Source organism: Cyprinodon tularosa, unplaced genomic scaffold, assembly GCF_016077235.1.
Source record: "Cyprinodon tularosa strain WSP-4 unplaced genomic scaffold, ASM1607723v1 ctg194, whole genome shotgun sequence".
NCBI classification, from domain to species: Eukaryota; Metazoa; Chordata; class Actinopteri; order Cyprinodontiformes; family Cyprinodontidae; genus Cyprinodon; species Cyprinodon tularosa.
The window spans coordinates 524,303-540,058 of NW_024038699.1; the positions used below are offsets into that span (position 1 = coordinate 524,303).

The 15,756-nt window shown below is 37.6% G+C and overlaps 1 protein-coding gene across 1 annotated transcript in view; it reads left to right on the forward strand.

Annotated features, from left to right (window-relative positions):
* The first annotated feature begins 1,027 nt into the window (after positions 1–1,027).
* Positions 1,028–15,756, forward strand: part of LOC119782480 (rho GTPase-activating protein 44-like) — a 114,310-nt gene continuing 99,581 nt past the window's right edge. Inside the window, exon 1 of the mRNA XM_038283464.1 lies at positions 1,028–1,347. Coding sequence (XP_038139392.1) covers positions 1,295–1,347 — 53 coding nt within the window. The 5' untranslated portion in view covers positions 1,028–1,294. The remainder of the gene's footprint in view (positions 1,348–15,756) is intronic.

The window sequence follows — 15,756 nt, forward strand, 5'->3', positions numbered from 1 at the left end:
GGTACAACCTGGACAGGTCGCTGGTCTATCGCAGTGCAACACAGAGACAATGAACCATTCACACATGCACTCACACCTAAGGAGAATTTAGAGAAACCAATTAACCTAACAGTCATGCTTTTGGACTGTGGGAGGAAGCCAGAGTACCCGGAGAGAATCCATGCATGCACAGGGAGAACATGCAAACTCCATGCAGAATTGAACTCGGAACCTTCTTGCTGCAAGACAGCAGTGCTACCCACTGTGCTACCCGAAGTCAGAATTCTGAGATTAAGGTCAGAATTGTGAGAAAAAATTCAGAATTTTGGGATCAAGGCCAGAATTCTGGGGAAAAAAAGTCAGAATTCTGAGATCAAGGTCAGAATTCCGAGAAAAAGGGTAGAATTCTGAGATTAAAGTCAGAATTCTGAGATTAAGGTCAGAATTCAGAGAAAAAAGTCAGAATTCTGACTTTAATCTAAAAAATCTGACTTTTTTTCTCAAAATTCTGACTTTTTAATCTGAATTCTGATCTTAATCTCAGAATTCTGACTTTAATCTCAGAATTCTACCATTTTTCTTGGAATTCTGACCTTGATCTCAGAATTCTGACTTTTTTTCTCAAAATTCTGACTTTTTATTCTGAATTCTGACCTTAATCTCAGAATTCTGAGATTAAGGTCAGAATTCAGAGAAAAAGGGTAGAATTCTGAGATTAAAGTCAGAATTCTGAGATTAAGGTCAGAATTCCAAGAAAAAGGGTAGAATTCTGAGATTAAAGTCAGAATTCTGAGATTAAGGACAGAATTCAGAGAAAAAAGGCAGAATTCTGAGATTAAGGTCAGAATTCAGAGTAAAAAGTCAGAATTTTGAGAAAAAAAGTCAGATTTTTTAGATTAAAGTCAGAATTCTGACCTTTTCCCATATTAAACTGGAACAATATTTAAAAATCACTTAACTTTTTTTTCCATTATATTTTCAGTGGTCATGACCCTGAAAAAAAAAAGGAATTGGAATAGAACTACGTTTCCCATGATGCACCAGCTGGGAGCGTCGGGCTGTCAACGCCACAGGAATCGGTTCAGCATCTCCGGAGCTGCGGAGCGCAGGGAAAACAGAAACACAGTGTTCACAAACAAAATGAGCTGGAATTAAGTCACCGCCTGTCTGCCCCGTTGGTCCGCAGCGATGCCCGAACCGGACACCTAACGAGCCGAACCTCCTCGCCTTCCCTCGGATCAGCGGACTTTAATGTCTCATCAATGAGATCTGCGGAGACGCTCTGCCGCTCGGTGGTAACAGAGAAAAACACAAGATGAAGAAGCAGTTTAACCGGATGAGACAGCTCGCCAACCAGACCGTGGGCAGGTAAGATCTGGAGGACATGATGTGGGGATCCATGTTTGGGCCGTGATGTGCAGCTGAGTGATTGATTGAGCCCAGCAGGGAGGAGCGTTACCCGCACACTGATGAGGAGGGAGCCGACATGGTACCCATGCAGCGGGGCTGCTGCTGCTGCCCAGTGACTGGCAGGCTGATATAACACAGCAAGTGGGTTTCAGTCAGAGAGAAAACCCACATTTTCTGCTGGTTATTCTGTAAAATGATGGATGGTTAAAGGTGGAAAGGTCAAATTTTAAATGCTTCATTCTAACCGTTCAGCTGTTTGGGCATCACTTCAAAATTAAAATGTTTCAAGTTCCAATATGCAAAAACAAACAAACAAACAGATAAAAACGTTTCCCCTTTAGACCAATTTGAAAATCTACTCTAAGGGTTCAGTTTTTAGGGAGGTAGAAATTAGAGCTAGATTGGACTTGTCAGGTCAGTGTTTTCAGTATGGCACCAAATGTCATCACCAACACAGAAAAAGGTCCACTTAATATCTAGTGATAGAGAAAAATATTTTTTTCTTTTAATAAAACAACTTTTCATTTTCCTCAAGGAATGGTTTTGATCTACTCTTTGCAGATAAAGACTGTATTCTTTTTTTATTGATCAATCTTCTCCAAAGGTGAAAATTTAGTGTCAAGCAATGGATCTCATGCAATTAGTTTAGAGATTGATAGCGTTGCGATTGTATGTAACTGAGTTTGAAATGCATAATGCATCTAATTAATTCTACATTCCTGTTCATAACCTGATCTTTTTTGTAAAAAGCCGTCAGATGACCTTTGTTGGGATTTTTTATTCATTGAAATAAAGTTAATTGAATTGGGCTGCTTAGTGGGGCAGTGGGTGGCACTTCTGCCTTGCAGCAAGAAGTTGCTGGGTTCAATTCCCAGCTGGGGGTCTCCGGTTTCCTTCCACAGTCCAAAAGCTGTTAGGTTATTTGGCTTCTCTAAATTCTCCTTAGGTGTGAATGTGTGTGTGAATGGTTGTTTGTCTCTGTGTTGCCCTGTGATGCAGTGGTGACCTGTCCAGGTTGGACCCCGCCTCTCACACGTGGACAGCTGGAGATATGCACCAGCACCCCTCGCAGCCCCAGCAGGGTTAAAGCTTGATGGAAAATAGATGCATGAATTGAATTGAAAAAGTGACACAATAGAAGGAGGAATGTGTTTCATTCGTCCAGTACTTCCCATCAATGCTTATTAGTTAAGATCTTGATACTTTAGAGGCTAATTATAATTCCAGACAAAATATATGTGTTATAGCTATTAGAAGATACAGTCTCCTCCTTATCTGGTGTGGTTATGTTAATTCTGACACCCTTCAGTCAGAACCAGCATTGAAATAACTTAGTTTGAGCGACGGTTGCCAGATCCGTGACTCTTCCTTTCTTAGACCACTTTTAACAGACGCCAGTCACTTAAGCCACAGAGCTGCAGAGTCAGAGACACTCTGACCCAGATGAGTGGGCATTACAACGGTTCCTGGAGGACAAATTGTTTGCTTGCTGCCTAATATATGCAATTGAATTTCATAAGAGGTGTCATGATTAAGATATACTGTGTTTTTTTATTTTACTTTTTTGTGGTCATGTTGTTTTGCACAGTTTTTAAGTTGTTAGTAGAAAATGACCCCACAGGTTTTCCGACTAGAACCAGCTCAACTTGCACTTGACGTTATTTCTAGTTCTGGTCTTTAACTGCAGAGAAATCAAACGTAGCAGTTCTGCATTCCATTTTATAAAGTAGGTGAAAATCTGGGAATGTTGTCACACCCATCTTAACAGTTTTCCTTTCGTAAGTTGACAAACCTGCTGATTAGGCTAATTGTTTAACTGACCAACCTATTACTAGAAATGTAAACCAAAACAGAGGTGTTGTTAAGGTGTTGAAACATTTGTGGCTCAGCCCAGAATTGTTTTATTTTTTTTTATTGAATAGTAGTATGACTGGAAAGTTAGATGCATGTTTTTTTAAATTGACTCAGATTATCCTTCCAGGGGGGTAGAATGTCCAGGCTTATCCGTGTTTCAGGAAGGCTTCCTGTCGAAGAACAAAGACAAAACAAGCTTAGACTCAAAGAGACAAGACTAAGGTTAGACTCAGCTAATCTCAGTATGGTCAGAGTAACCAATACTGGCAAACACTCTGGCGTCAAGGTAGTGACAGCCCGCTGCTCAAATACTCCTCTGGTAATGACCCAACGAGCCGCAGATGTGCAAGGAGGCCCAACGAGGATAGGGCACCATCTGGTGGTGGAGAGAGGAAAAACACAAAAACAACCCACACAAACTGGAATCCTAACATTATTAGCTGCTGAAGTATAACTGTAATGAAAAGAATGAAAAGATAAAGATTTAGAACTAGATTGAAGCATCTGCAATTTCTGGTTTTTAAGGGCCAGATTCATGCCTCCTACCCGTTGTTATATCCACTACATGCAAATAAGAATTGGGACACAACTACCCTCACTCGGGGGAGTGTTGGCCTAGTGGTTAGAGCAGTTCGCTTATGCTCTGAGAAGGTTGCAAGTACCCGGTTTAATCCCCACAACATCAACTCTGGGTTCCTGAGCAAGACCCTTGACCAGGGCGCCACACAATGGCAGCCCAGTGGTCCCCAAGGGTATGGGTTAAATGCAGAGAGATAATTTAGTTGCTTTCTACTTGTGACAGTATAATGACAATTAAGTTGAATTCTATTCTATTATCCTGCAAAATGTAGTGGTAGGTCTAAAAAGTAATGGTAGATGTTGTATTAGGATTAGACCAAAGGAACTTACTTAGATAAAGTCTGGCTACATTAATCTGTGAACTGTAAAAGTGCTCTTTCTGTCTAAAAATCTGATCCCCTAATCTCCATAGATTAGGGGAAAGATTAGATATTTTACTATAATCTATATAGATTGTTAATTTAGTTATATTTCATCTAAGGATTTGTCTATCCAAATACATTTGGTATGTTTTAACTAAATAGTAACCTCATCCAGATCCAGATAAACAATGAAATAACATTTTTTTGAGGAAACTTTGCCAAAGGATCCAAGGAAGGTTTTAAGGAATAAAAGAGCCTCTTAGAACAATTTTTGTTTGTGATTTTGGATTTTATTCATACTACCATAGAATATGACGGATAAAGACCTCTCTGCTCATAGTGATCTCATGCTGTTAGATTTTATTTTCAAGAGGTCATAAGAGAACTCTGTCAACCCTTTTCCTTTTCAAATGTGACCCACCCAGTCTGTGACTCCACCAGAGACGTACCAGTCTGCTGTTAGAAATTGCAGCTGTTTGTTTAAAAAGAAAAACTAGAAAGTACAGGAGTAACTCAGAGATAAAATACTAGAAAAGACTAAATAAACTGTATATTTGTTGTGTTCACTACTATTATTAAGTTGCAGCCATATTACACTTTGAGATCAGAGTTGGTGCTAATTCCTAAACTCAGAATTAGCACCAAGTCTGCACCCATATCTTGAGATCAAGTTAATCTACTATCCACTGTTCATTTTTCTTAATGAATCTCTGTTGTTGAAACTGAGACTTCTGTACCAGTTGTTATCATTGTATAATTTTTTATCATTTATAATTGTGGAAGAAAATCACTGGCAAATAATAAGTATTGGCTTTGGCCTTAAAAAGATACCTACTTGTGTACTTTACAATGGTTACAGTAATTAAATACTACAATTGACTCCTGCGTTTCCTCAGAGACAAGACTTGTTTTTATTATCAACCCACAGGGATCCAGATTTGAAATACTTCTATTTGTTATTATAAATGCTGTTGAGACATATTCATAAAATAAAATTTAGTCATAAGATACAAACCGACAGAAGTGTGCATAGACACTTTATTACCTGAGCTGTCAAGGCAGCCATGTTGGATAGAGAAACCCAAAGCTTTTATGGGTTAATGCACTTTTGCATGCTCCAAGTTGGCTTTTTTTTATTTTCATGGAAAAACAGAAATATGCCCTGAATGTTTGAGCAATTGATTTAATTTTATGGTTGAAAAAATATTTACTGTCTTTCCAAGAGATACTGAAGTTTCTGTTTTTGTCATTATGTTCCTATACATACTAATGGATGTAAATATCCATTTTCTCTAAGTGCCTGACCAACGTCATTGCCTCTTTCACTCCTGAATTCCTAGTTTTGCTTTAAGTCTGGCTTATAAAGTCGTTATAGTCCTGCTGTTTGTCAACCCCACCCTCAGATTGTTAAAGAAAATCAGAGTCATATGTCAACACTGCATAGGTCAAGTGTCGTATAACTCTTTGATCATGTTACGCAACTTTTAAATACTTTAATTGTCATGTTTAGAAAAGAAACCTGTCATATCATCAAGGCTGATTGAAGCATTTTTTTTTTCCTTTTACCAATGAATTGAGGGCGGTATAACCTGTTTGTTTTCTGTCGTCATGTAGCAATGAGAAAAAGAAGAATGATGATGGATTTTAAAGTGATAATAGTTTGAAGTCTTCAGCGATTGAAAGATGAAATTTTCCTCCTAAGATATTCGGCCCCATACTGTTTTAATGTTAATAAAAACAAAGTTAGGATAAAGCAACAATGGGAATGTTGGGTGCTGGTTTTACCTCATGTAGTATCCGCCTGTTGCAGTTCGCATCGATTGTTCTTGGTTCAGAAATTTAATTTGAAGCAATCACAACAGTCTTCAAATTCTATTTCCATATTTTTCAATAATAGTTTGAACAACAGGAGACTGAGCTCTGTGATTTCGCTTTTTTATAAAACTGTATACATACAGTAAACCCTGCCTGCTTTATACCTCTTGCATAAAATAACTTCTTAATGATCACAACAAACAAAATGTAACAATAGAAGCGGACACTTGTTGGGGCTGAATCCCCTTCATACAGTGGCTGATGGATGTAACAACTCAACTAATTGAAAACTATTTTAGTTGAACATTCAAACATTGATTTTAAGATGCATTCAGATTTATTTATGAAACAAAAAAAACAAAAAACAGGAATATTAATAAAAGTTCAAAGTAAATAAACATTTCTTCTAGCTTATATACAGACTTGACAAAGAATTAACCAAAAAATACAAAGTGCTGCAAAAGAAAACAAGAAAAAAAAGTAAATTAAAGTGGCTTAAAGGCAACCCAAATGATAAAAAAATAAATAAAAGTGAATAATTAAAATATTATTGTATCAATAGAAAGATGAAAAAATACTACTTTTGTCCCTGCAGCAGAACTCGTAGCTACAAAAATAGGCTATTAACAGATTAAATTATCAATTACCTTGGTTGATAAAAGACTGAATAAAAAATAACACATCTGCAACCAAACTTTATTCTTAATTATGAGCTAGCGCATTGATTGAGAGCTACTTATTATTGGAAGCTTAAAAAATAAATGCATAAAACTTCTAAATGCAGCGATCCATTTTTTTAATCCAGTCCAATACCGATACATGGGCTGAATTGATTAACCGTATATACCTTACATGTGAGTAAACGCATCATGCTTGACATAAACAGTGTAACTAGCTGCTATGTGGGTGCATGACAACATAATCAGTGCTGCAGTCATACAATGGAAATCCCTATATGTCTGTAACTGTATTGCTGCTTATGATTGGATCGGATGCTGCGTCATTGATCCGATATCCGATCCAGCTAATTAATCAATGTTTGAGCAAATATCCGATCAGAGCGTCGGATTGGTGCGTCTGTTTCTTATACTTTGTTGTGATTTTGCTGTTGTTTTATGGTAAAGAGAGCAGGACTTTAAAGATGTAATAGCAAAAAAGCAACAAAACTAAATAAATCTAGCTATAAAGATAGCTTGAGCAGAGCAGTAGAAATTGTCTCTTAAGAAACAAAAAAATATGTTTTAGTTTTCCATGAACTATTGATTTCCTCTCTATTGATCAACAAAAATAAAAGCTACCTAACAGAAACATGTCCTTGTCCATTTTCTGTGCACCATGCCCATCCTGCAGTCTAAAGCCTTAATGTTTTTGTAGGAAAAAAAAAAGAAAGAACTGAGAGCTAATTAGTTTTTTTAACCCTTTTTTTCTACTTACCAGTAATTTAACAGCTGCATAAAAAGGACAAAACAGTAGCATTTAGAAACTGCAATAAGGCATCACTTCAAATGTTTATGAGGCATTTTGTTATCCATTCAAAAAGTTGTAGGATATTTTTTACATTCGGGTTAATTGATATTAATTGATAAATACCCCTTTTTTTTTACTCGCTGAATTGTTCTCCATTCTTTGTATTTTTGCATTTTTACCCATCTCCAAATCCTCATATCCATTTTGTCGTGCAGAAAAAGCACAGACCTCTTCGGACATAATGACTTGTGTCCCCTTTTGGACGCCATCACTGCACCGCTCCAGTTAAGGATATAGGTCAAGAGAGGTTCAGACAAAGTTAAATTCATCTCTGAAACAGTCTGCCTGCATCATTAATCCTGTGTAATGCTGCAGAAACTGTGCGACTGAATGGAAATGTGTTACTCTGTGTGTGAGCACAGTGGCGTTATGGCAGAAAGGGAACAGGATTTAATCCTCTTTTGGCTCTGTCACTTTCCCTGCTGGGAGTTTAAACTCATCTTCTCGTCCCCATGTTTGTGCTGGCGATAAAAGAATATGTCTGGGCGTGTTGGCAGACAATTCACAGCTAATATGGTTGTGCCCATGCTAGCACTTTAAATAATATTGTTTAGAGATGGCAAGAGATTTAAGAAAAAGACATTGAAGATATCAGGAGACCGATTTCTAATCTTTATTTGATTCATCAGATAAAAGGAAATTGTTTTTCTTATTGTTTTAGGATATTATCCAGGCTGCAGGGGACAGGACCTCAGAAATTGCATCAATATTCTCTGTCACGTTTTGTTGACTGAAAAGCGCATAATAAGTTGTCCTTTTTCACAAATAATATATAATTAGTGGCTTAATTTCCTGCAGTATTTATTTTCTTTATCACTTCCAAAGTTGCAGGGTAAAATAGTGGCTCAATGATTCATTGATGAACTAGTGGGCAATGATTCCTTTTTCAGTTTTACTCTGGGGCTTTTTTCACCCTGCCTCCATTTGATGAAACCTGAGGAGCAACCTCGTTTAGCCAGTCTTGCATGTCAGGTTTTATTCGATTGCAGGAGGAGGGATGTGGCTCCCCTGCAGTTCTCCACAGGATCACAGATGTCTGCTTTCGTCTGTGATACAGGGACAAAAATACTAAATAGTTTGTTTGTGGGATTCCAAAAAAGTTAAACAAAAAGAAAAAGATTAAAAAACAAACCACTAGACTTTGTTTTCCAAGTTTCCCATCCAGGAAGCGTTTGTCTGGATTAGCGTTGAGTTCCAAGCTTTATAGAGTAGCCCAACAAAGCCTTCTTATGGCTTAGAAAGCATGCAAACTGAACCGAAAGAACAGCTCTGACCCTTAGTAATGGGGAGTTGTTGAGGCATTTGTTAGCCTGCAATGCATGATATTGGCCTATGCCTCTGAAAAATTAGTCATTAGTGTCATTGTCTGCCTGGCTGACCAGGTGAGATGTTTTTGTCCCCTGTGTTGTGATTTAATGTTCTTTTCTATTCCCAGCCCACTGGGAATGTATATTTCTGATACTTTAAGATGTTTAATGCCCTCCCCGGTAGGGGGGGTAAAATATCTTATTAATCAGATATTATTTCAGCTGTTATCTACCGTTTATGACACACAGTCCTACTAACTGTGTGTTAGAACAATAGATGAAAGAGTGATTAGAGCACTAATCATGGTCAAACTGTTATTTCTGCACATACATGGAATAAATTCTGTCATGAACCGAGGACAGAAGAACTCAGTATTCAGGGAGAGACAGTCAGTAGGAAAGTTCAAACGTTTATTAAATAATAAAACAAAAACTAAAGTGGAGCTGTGGCTCGTGGACACTGCAGGCAGGGGGGCGGGGCACCGCCCAATCTCAGACACTCTGAGAAACACAGGTAAGTGACCACGATCATCTGACAGAAGATTATCTGAGTTGGTCACTTACCTGGTATAACAGTCCAGACCAAGAATGTCCCCAGTGCTGCAGTTCCAGAGGTCAAGCTGGAAGCCGATCCTGGTCAGGGATCCAGAACAGAGAGGACCAGACAGAACAGGCAGGATTTAGATCAGGCACGAACAGAAACAGGTGGCAGGATCCAGACTTCCAGGCATCCACAGGCTCCCAGGAAGGTTCAGAGTCTGACTGGGACCAGAAGCATGACCAGGTGGTCACGCACAGGAGGAGACAGGATCAGATGCAGACTGGCAGGCTCAGAGGAAGAGGGTAGCCGAGACAGGACGTGGAACCGGAACTTGAAGCAGGACTTTAAACTGGTCTCCTCCCTGGAGCCAGGCTTACTGGATAAAAACTGAACCTCCCCACATATTGAGCCAAAAACCCAGAGAACTCCGCGGGGGAGGAATAGTGGACGATCAGGTGATGAGAAAAACACAAAAACCCTCTTTCCACTGGCTGCTAGGATCCAGGATATGAACCATAAAATAAAACTGAACAGAAAGACTAACAAAAAGACAAGTAATGATCTGGCACTGAATGCTCAGGCTGAACTGAATATAAACCAGAGGAAACAGGTGAGGGGAATAAATTATAATTGAGGCAGGGAGGGAAAACGACAGGTGAAAGGAATGACGAATTAAGGGAGAGTAAACTGGCCAGATCATGACACAACTTCTGTTCAAATTATAAGAGTTTATTAACAAAAATCATTCAGCCCCAAGTCAAACATATTTCAGTTTAACACTCTCAACTAGTAAAACTCAACTAAACTAAACTACTATGTACAAAGAGGAAGGGGAAAACGGTTGAAAAACATATTACAGTTTAAGATGGATTTTGTGTTTGAACGAATATGGGATGTGATCAAATTAGCTTTTCACTAATTTTAAAGAAATTTGAATGTTTTCAGACCAATTCACAATGCAAATCCATGAGGTGAATAAAACATTATCTGGCCAAATAATGTTTAATCAAATGATTTGCTTTATCAAGAACCAAAAACCTTTAGTTAAATGATTCTTTACCCTCCTTGAAATAGTTAGCAGCGAATAGACATCAGGATTCCACTAAATGACTCTTGGTCATACTTGGTAATGGAAATGAAATGAGCATTTGAGGAACACATGAACACTAATGTTATATCAGTGTTTAAATCCTTAGTGAATAAAGCTTGTCTAAGCTTTAGCAACAGCTCAACACATATTCCTGTAGCATAGCGTAGCATGCAGTCCATTCTTTAGCATCAATTAGCATTGTCTTTACTCAGCAGTAAACACACGATATGATTAGCATCATCAAAAGACATATTGCTTGTTCTGTCCGTAATCATGCCAGACCTGCAAACCTTTTTCATGTCCATTTGGAAAGCTTGAGTTTTATCCAGTTTTGCAGCTCTGCAGTCAGGGGCTCTTTGTCTCAGTCTCACAGCAGGGGTCCCCTCAGGCTCACACCCAGGGCATGGTTCTCATCCAGTTTGGCTCTGTAAGTTCTGAAACTCAAGAGAGATGTGTTGCAAAAGGTCTGTTTGCAGCAGTTCGGTTCTGAAAGGTTCTGACTTATCTTTGATGGTTCTGGACATCTGGTTCCCCTGCGGCCCGCATCTCCACTGTAGTGGAGATCCAGCCACAGTGGATCCCAGCTTTGAGCGCAGGAGCAGAAGAGGCAAAAGAAGGGGGAATTCTGTGTGCTCTCTGGTTTTTTCTGTCCTCACAGAGAGGGGGGTAGTTTTTCACACCTCTGGTGGCTTCCATGTGACTTGCCTGTGGAGGCCTTGCCTGAAACGGGGGTTGTTGCAGAGATTCCACAGCTGATTCCACATCATCATGTCAAGATGAAATATAGACACTGGTTCCCAATGTCCAAAAAGTATGATCATGGCATATGGCATAACACTTGCATAACTTTTTTGGAATGACTATGACCTTGATGACTGAGAATCTTCACCGTTTGTATGATTCACAAATTAGGTATTGAATATTTTCAATTTATAACTGAAACTGTGAAAATCAGAGTTTTATTTATCCTGTAATTAGAACAAACCAAAACTTGCTTTCATTTACTTGTATGAAAGAAGATCTTGGTGCAGTTTTGTTTTCCTGTTTTTGGCACATATGTGATGAAATATGCGGATCATGACCAAACGAACCAGGCTGGGTTTGCATACAGGTGAAGTTGTTTTGGTACTTTCATTTGTGTTTTGTTCAAGTTTAAAGCATTTTTAAGATGCTTTGTAAACTGATTTGTTTGTACGTTGGCTGAAATCACACTTGTGGATGAAATGAGAAATTCTAAGAGGAGGAGCAGATAGGAGGAGCTTGGTGTAAACCTGCTGCTCCCCTGATTTTGTAAAAGGTTCATCTGAGGTGGATTAGGAGTCTGATAAGATCCTGAAAGTTTTCCAGGCACGTCCAGCTTGTTGAAGACCCAATAGGAATGATGAAAAGCTTGTTGAAGGAACAATCTATTATTTTTAATCTCAATGCATATTGAGGAAAATATTTTTTTCAGTTATCCCAGACTAAACCTGAATATTATACTTTTCAATATACAGATGAACAACTTTTCACTTCCCACAAAATCTAAAGTTGTCTGACCTGTTAGAAGGTGTTTTGTTTTTGTTTTTATTAACTTCCCAAACTGGTTTTAAACATGCTAAAATATAAATTGTGGAACGAGTTTTTCAAGACTTAGACTCAACGAAGATCTAATGTGTTGTGGGTGTTTTCTCAACCTTCTATTGTTTCATAAAATATGTATTTATTGGATAAAACCGGTAACCAGCGTGGCCTGCTAAACCCACAAATTTAATAAAAGCATCTGTTTATGCATCTTCTAAAGATGCAAAGGCCTGTTTGTTGTCATTACTGTTGCCTCTTGCTGTTATGAATCACACCTCAGCTGTCTAAACCTTCACTCTGTGCACATTCTGCAAATATCAACACAGCCACGCTCCAGCTGTGATCTCACCCACAGGCACATCTTTTAAGACCTTATTGAAAGGGTTTAGATTCAGTGTTTAGATGTTATGGAACATGGATTTCATCTATATGTTGAATTACTATAAATGGCTCCTTAGAGGTGAACAGTAATTACCCTGACGTGTTTTTCCTTCTTGGCTGCCAGACAACTTAGCTGAGGCATAATGAACCCATTTGTCAAAGACAGAGCTGTTTGTGCACCTGCTAATTCCTGAAATATCCTCTGGATTTTATAATTTATTGCTCATCATTTTTTATTATAATAGGCTATTCAGGCTGCCTTACAGGGATAATATGTGAAAACGTCCTTAAACTGAGATAAAAAGTAGCTACAGGCTGAGCGGACCTGACTTGGATGACATTATGTTTACGGTAGGAGGTTTTGGAGCCCTGCAAGCTCAGCTGAGGTGTTAATTCAGAGCAGACAGTTGAGAAGGAATGTTTTGGAGAGGTGTATAACAGGTTTTGATTAAAACACGTTCTCCTTGATCCATTGGAAAAAGACAGTCATATGATGTTTTGTTTGTCACATGTCATGCAGGGGACCATGCATATCTGAAATAAAAATGCATTATATCAAGAAGCATTGCTTCCATGTGTTTAGCCTCTGCTTAAATGTTGGGTGAATATATACTTGCTGACGCTGTGTTCTGCCCACTCACAGGACAGTGGGTGTCTTTAATTCTTACAGGCATGGAAAAGGATTCGACCAATCAAGAGTGGAAATGATAATCGACCTCAACTATTTTATACGTAAAAAGAAATGATTTTGACGAGTATTTCCCACCAAACATGATATTTTGGAATTATGAATGAATGAAAATGTGCTTATAATGAATGAAACAGCACCATGCTGCACCATTGTCCTGAAAGAAAACATTTTAGAGCAGAGGTCTTCAACAGGGGGTTCGCGACCCCTAGGGGGTCCACGGAGGTACTGCATGGAGGTTGCGAAACTTTTGGTTGATTTGAGTTTTTTTTTTTTTTATATTCCCCCCTGCAATTTTTTTCCAGTAATTGAAATGTCTTTAAATTAACATTAACATGAATTCAACACACTGTAGTAAACAGATAAATGGAGGCAGAAGATGTCTTTCAGGCATCAATGCACACATTCAGCGACACACAGGAGCTCTTTCAAAACGGGCACCGCTTCATTCACAACACCTGTCCTATCAACGAGGAATCAGAATCAGGATTACTTTAATAATCCCAGGGCAAAATTACTTTAGTTACATTACTGCATATGTAATAGAGAAACTATAGGACCAGTTTGATATAATACAATTTATAATAGAATAGAATTCAACTTTATTGTCATTGCACGGTCATGAGTACAAAGCAACGAAATGTGGTTTGCATCTATCCAGAAGTGCTATACAGGATATAAATATTATTACAGGTGTATGTACAAGCAACAAGTAATAGTTAGGGACTGTAAAAAGTTGTGTATAAATATAAATATTTCATACAATATATATATTTAGGGGGTCCCTGCTCCAATTTGTCATCAGTTTGGGGGTCCTTGGCCTGGAAAACGTTGAACACCACTGTTTTAGAGGCAAATATAGAGATAAAATAGCATAGAAAAAATATAAAATAAAAGATCTTTTAAAACATAAAGAAGTTAAACATCCAATATAAGATTTCAATAAGCTTGTTACAGTTTTCTTCTGTAAATTATATATGTTACCAGGCCAACAAACTCATGCCAGTTTATTCATATAATTTTATCATTTTACCCACAGGTACGTTTCCTTACCTCATCTGCCATGGAGTTTGAATGTTTTTAAACTCCAGGGCAGTTTATATTCATCCTCAGCTCTATCTATCATTTCTTAAACAACAAAACCCCCCCGGCAAAATTAATTCACATGCATTTTACCACTAATGAAGCAACACCTTTATATTAATGGTAAACATAAAAAAATGATAAAGACAAAAGCAATTTACACATGAATAGGATCTCATGTTTAACTTTAAAAAATAAAGGCTGGATGGCAGGAGCAATATCAGACGAATGGTGGATAACATCATGCATTGCATTGTGGGTAAGAATCAGTGCATAATGCAGCGTATTAACATAATCTATAGAAAGTAGCTGTAAATGTAAACAGAATCTCAGGCTTTGGTTATCATTTGTGAATACATCACAAAAAGCAGACATAGGAAGGTGATTTATTATAGCTTTATTCTAACAGCACTTTATAGAATGGGTCCTAGTTCTGTATTAAACTCCCCATTGATGCATTTCCTTCATTTCACTTGATTTATTTCCTAATTTTAATCCCTTTTCAAAACTGTTGTCCCTATAATTTTCTTCCATGATAGGTAAAACACAGTTATCTATGGAAGTATATTCACTATTGTTGGTGTAATGTTTTTAAAAAGATTTAAATTTCTTTTTAAACTTGTTGAAGCATGGATACTAGCCATGTTTCCATTCAACAGAAATTCAAATTTTAAGCTAACTTTTAAAAGTAAAAAAAGGAAATGCAAATTAGCGGTGTTTCCATTTGGTTTGAACTGGTTTGAAACTAAGCAAGCACTGCAAAGCCCTCCCACATCGTTGTCGTCCATACTGTACGTCATCACACATGGCTTTAGTAAACAGGAAATAGCAGCTGCGATCTAGCACTGACACAAAAATCAGTAATGGTGGAAAGTTTTAATGAATGTGTTGCGATATAGACTATTTAAACACACACTCTTATTACTCAGATATTTCAAAATAGCTTAAATTGGTTAAAAGCTCAAAGGGATAAAACTGCAAATTTACTGTACATTACTTTCACATTATTTGTGTCTCTTTCTGATGCCCTATTTCAGCATCAATGATCAACAGACCTCTCTTCACTAGTTGTAGAAAATACTGAAAATACCTTAAATAGCTTCTTAAATCTGTTTGCTTCACCTTATAGGAGCTAAACTCACAGAATCTTACAGAACTTTCACTGTTCCTCTGTTTGTAACGACATCTACACTGAAGGTGGTTGTTATCAGTGTGATTTGTTAGTCTTAAGGAATGTTGTGTTCACTGATTCACGGAAAAAGATAAGATTTTTTTAGTTTCCAACTTTGGCTTTACTGGTCAAGCCAATTTAGATTAACTTGTTTCTGCCAGAAATAAAGCTCTTTTTCTTTTCAAAAGGTAGTATAACAGGGTTTCTGCAAGTCATTGAAAATAATTAAAAGTCATTAAATTCAAATTTTTTAAATTAAGGTCTTAATTGGTGTTAACATTTATCAAATGTGATTATCGTGGCATGTAAAATGCTTTATTAAAAAATAATATGAAAACCATTTCGTCAGATATATCAGATATAACATGTTCCGCATGATTTTGTGAAACTTCTTCCGGTTTATCGT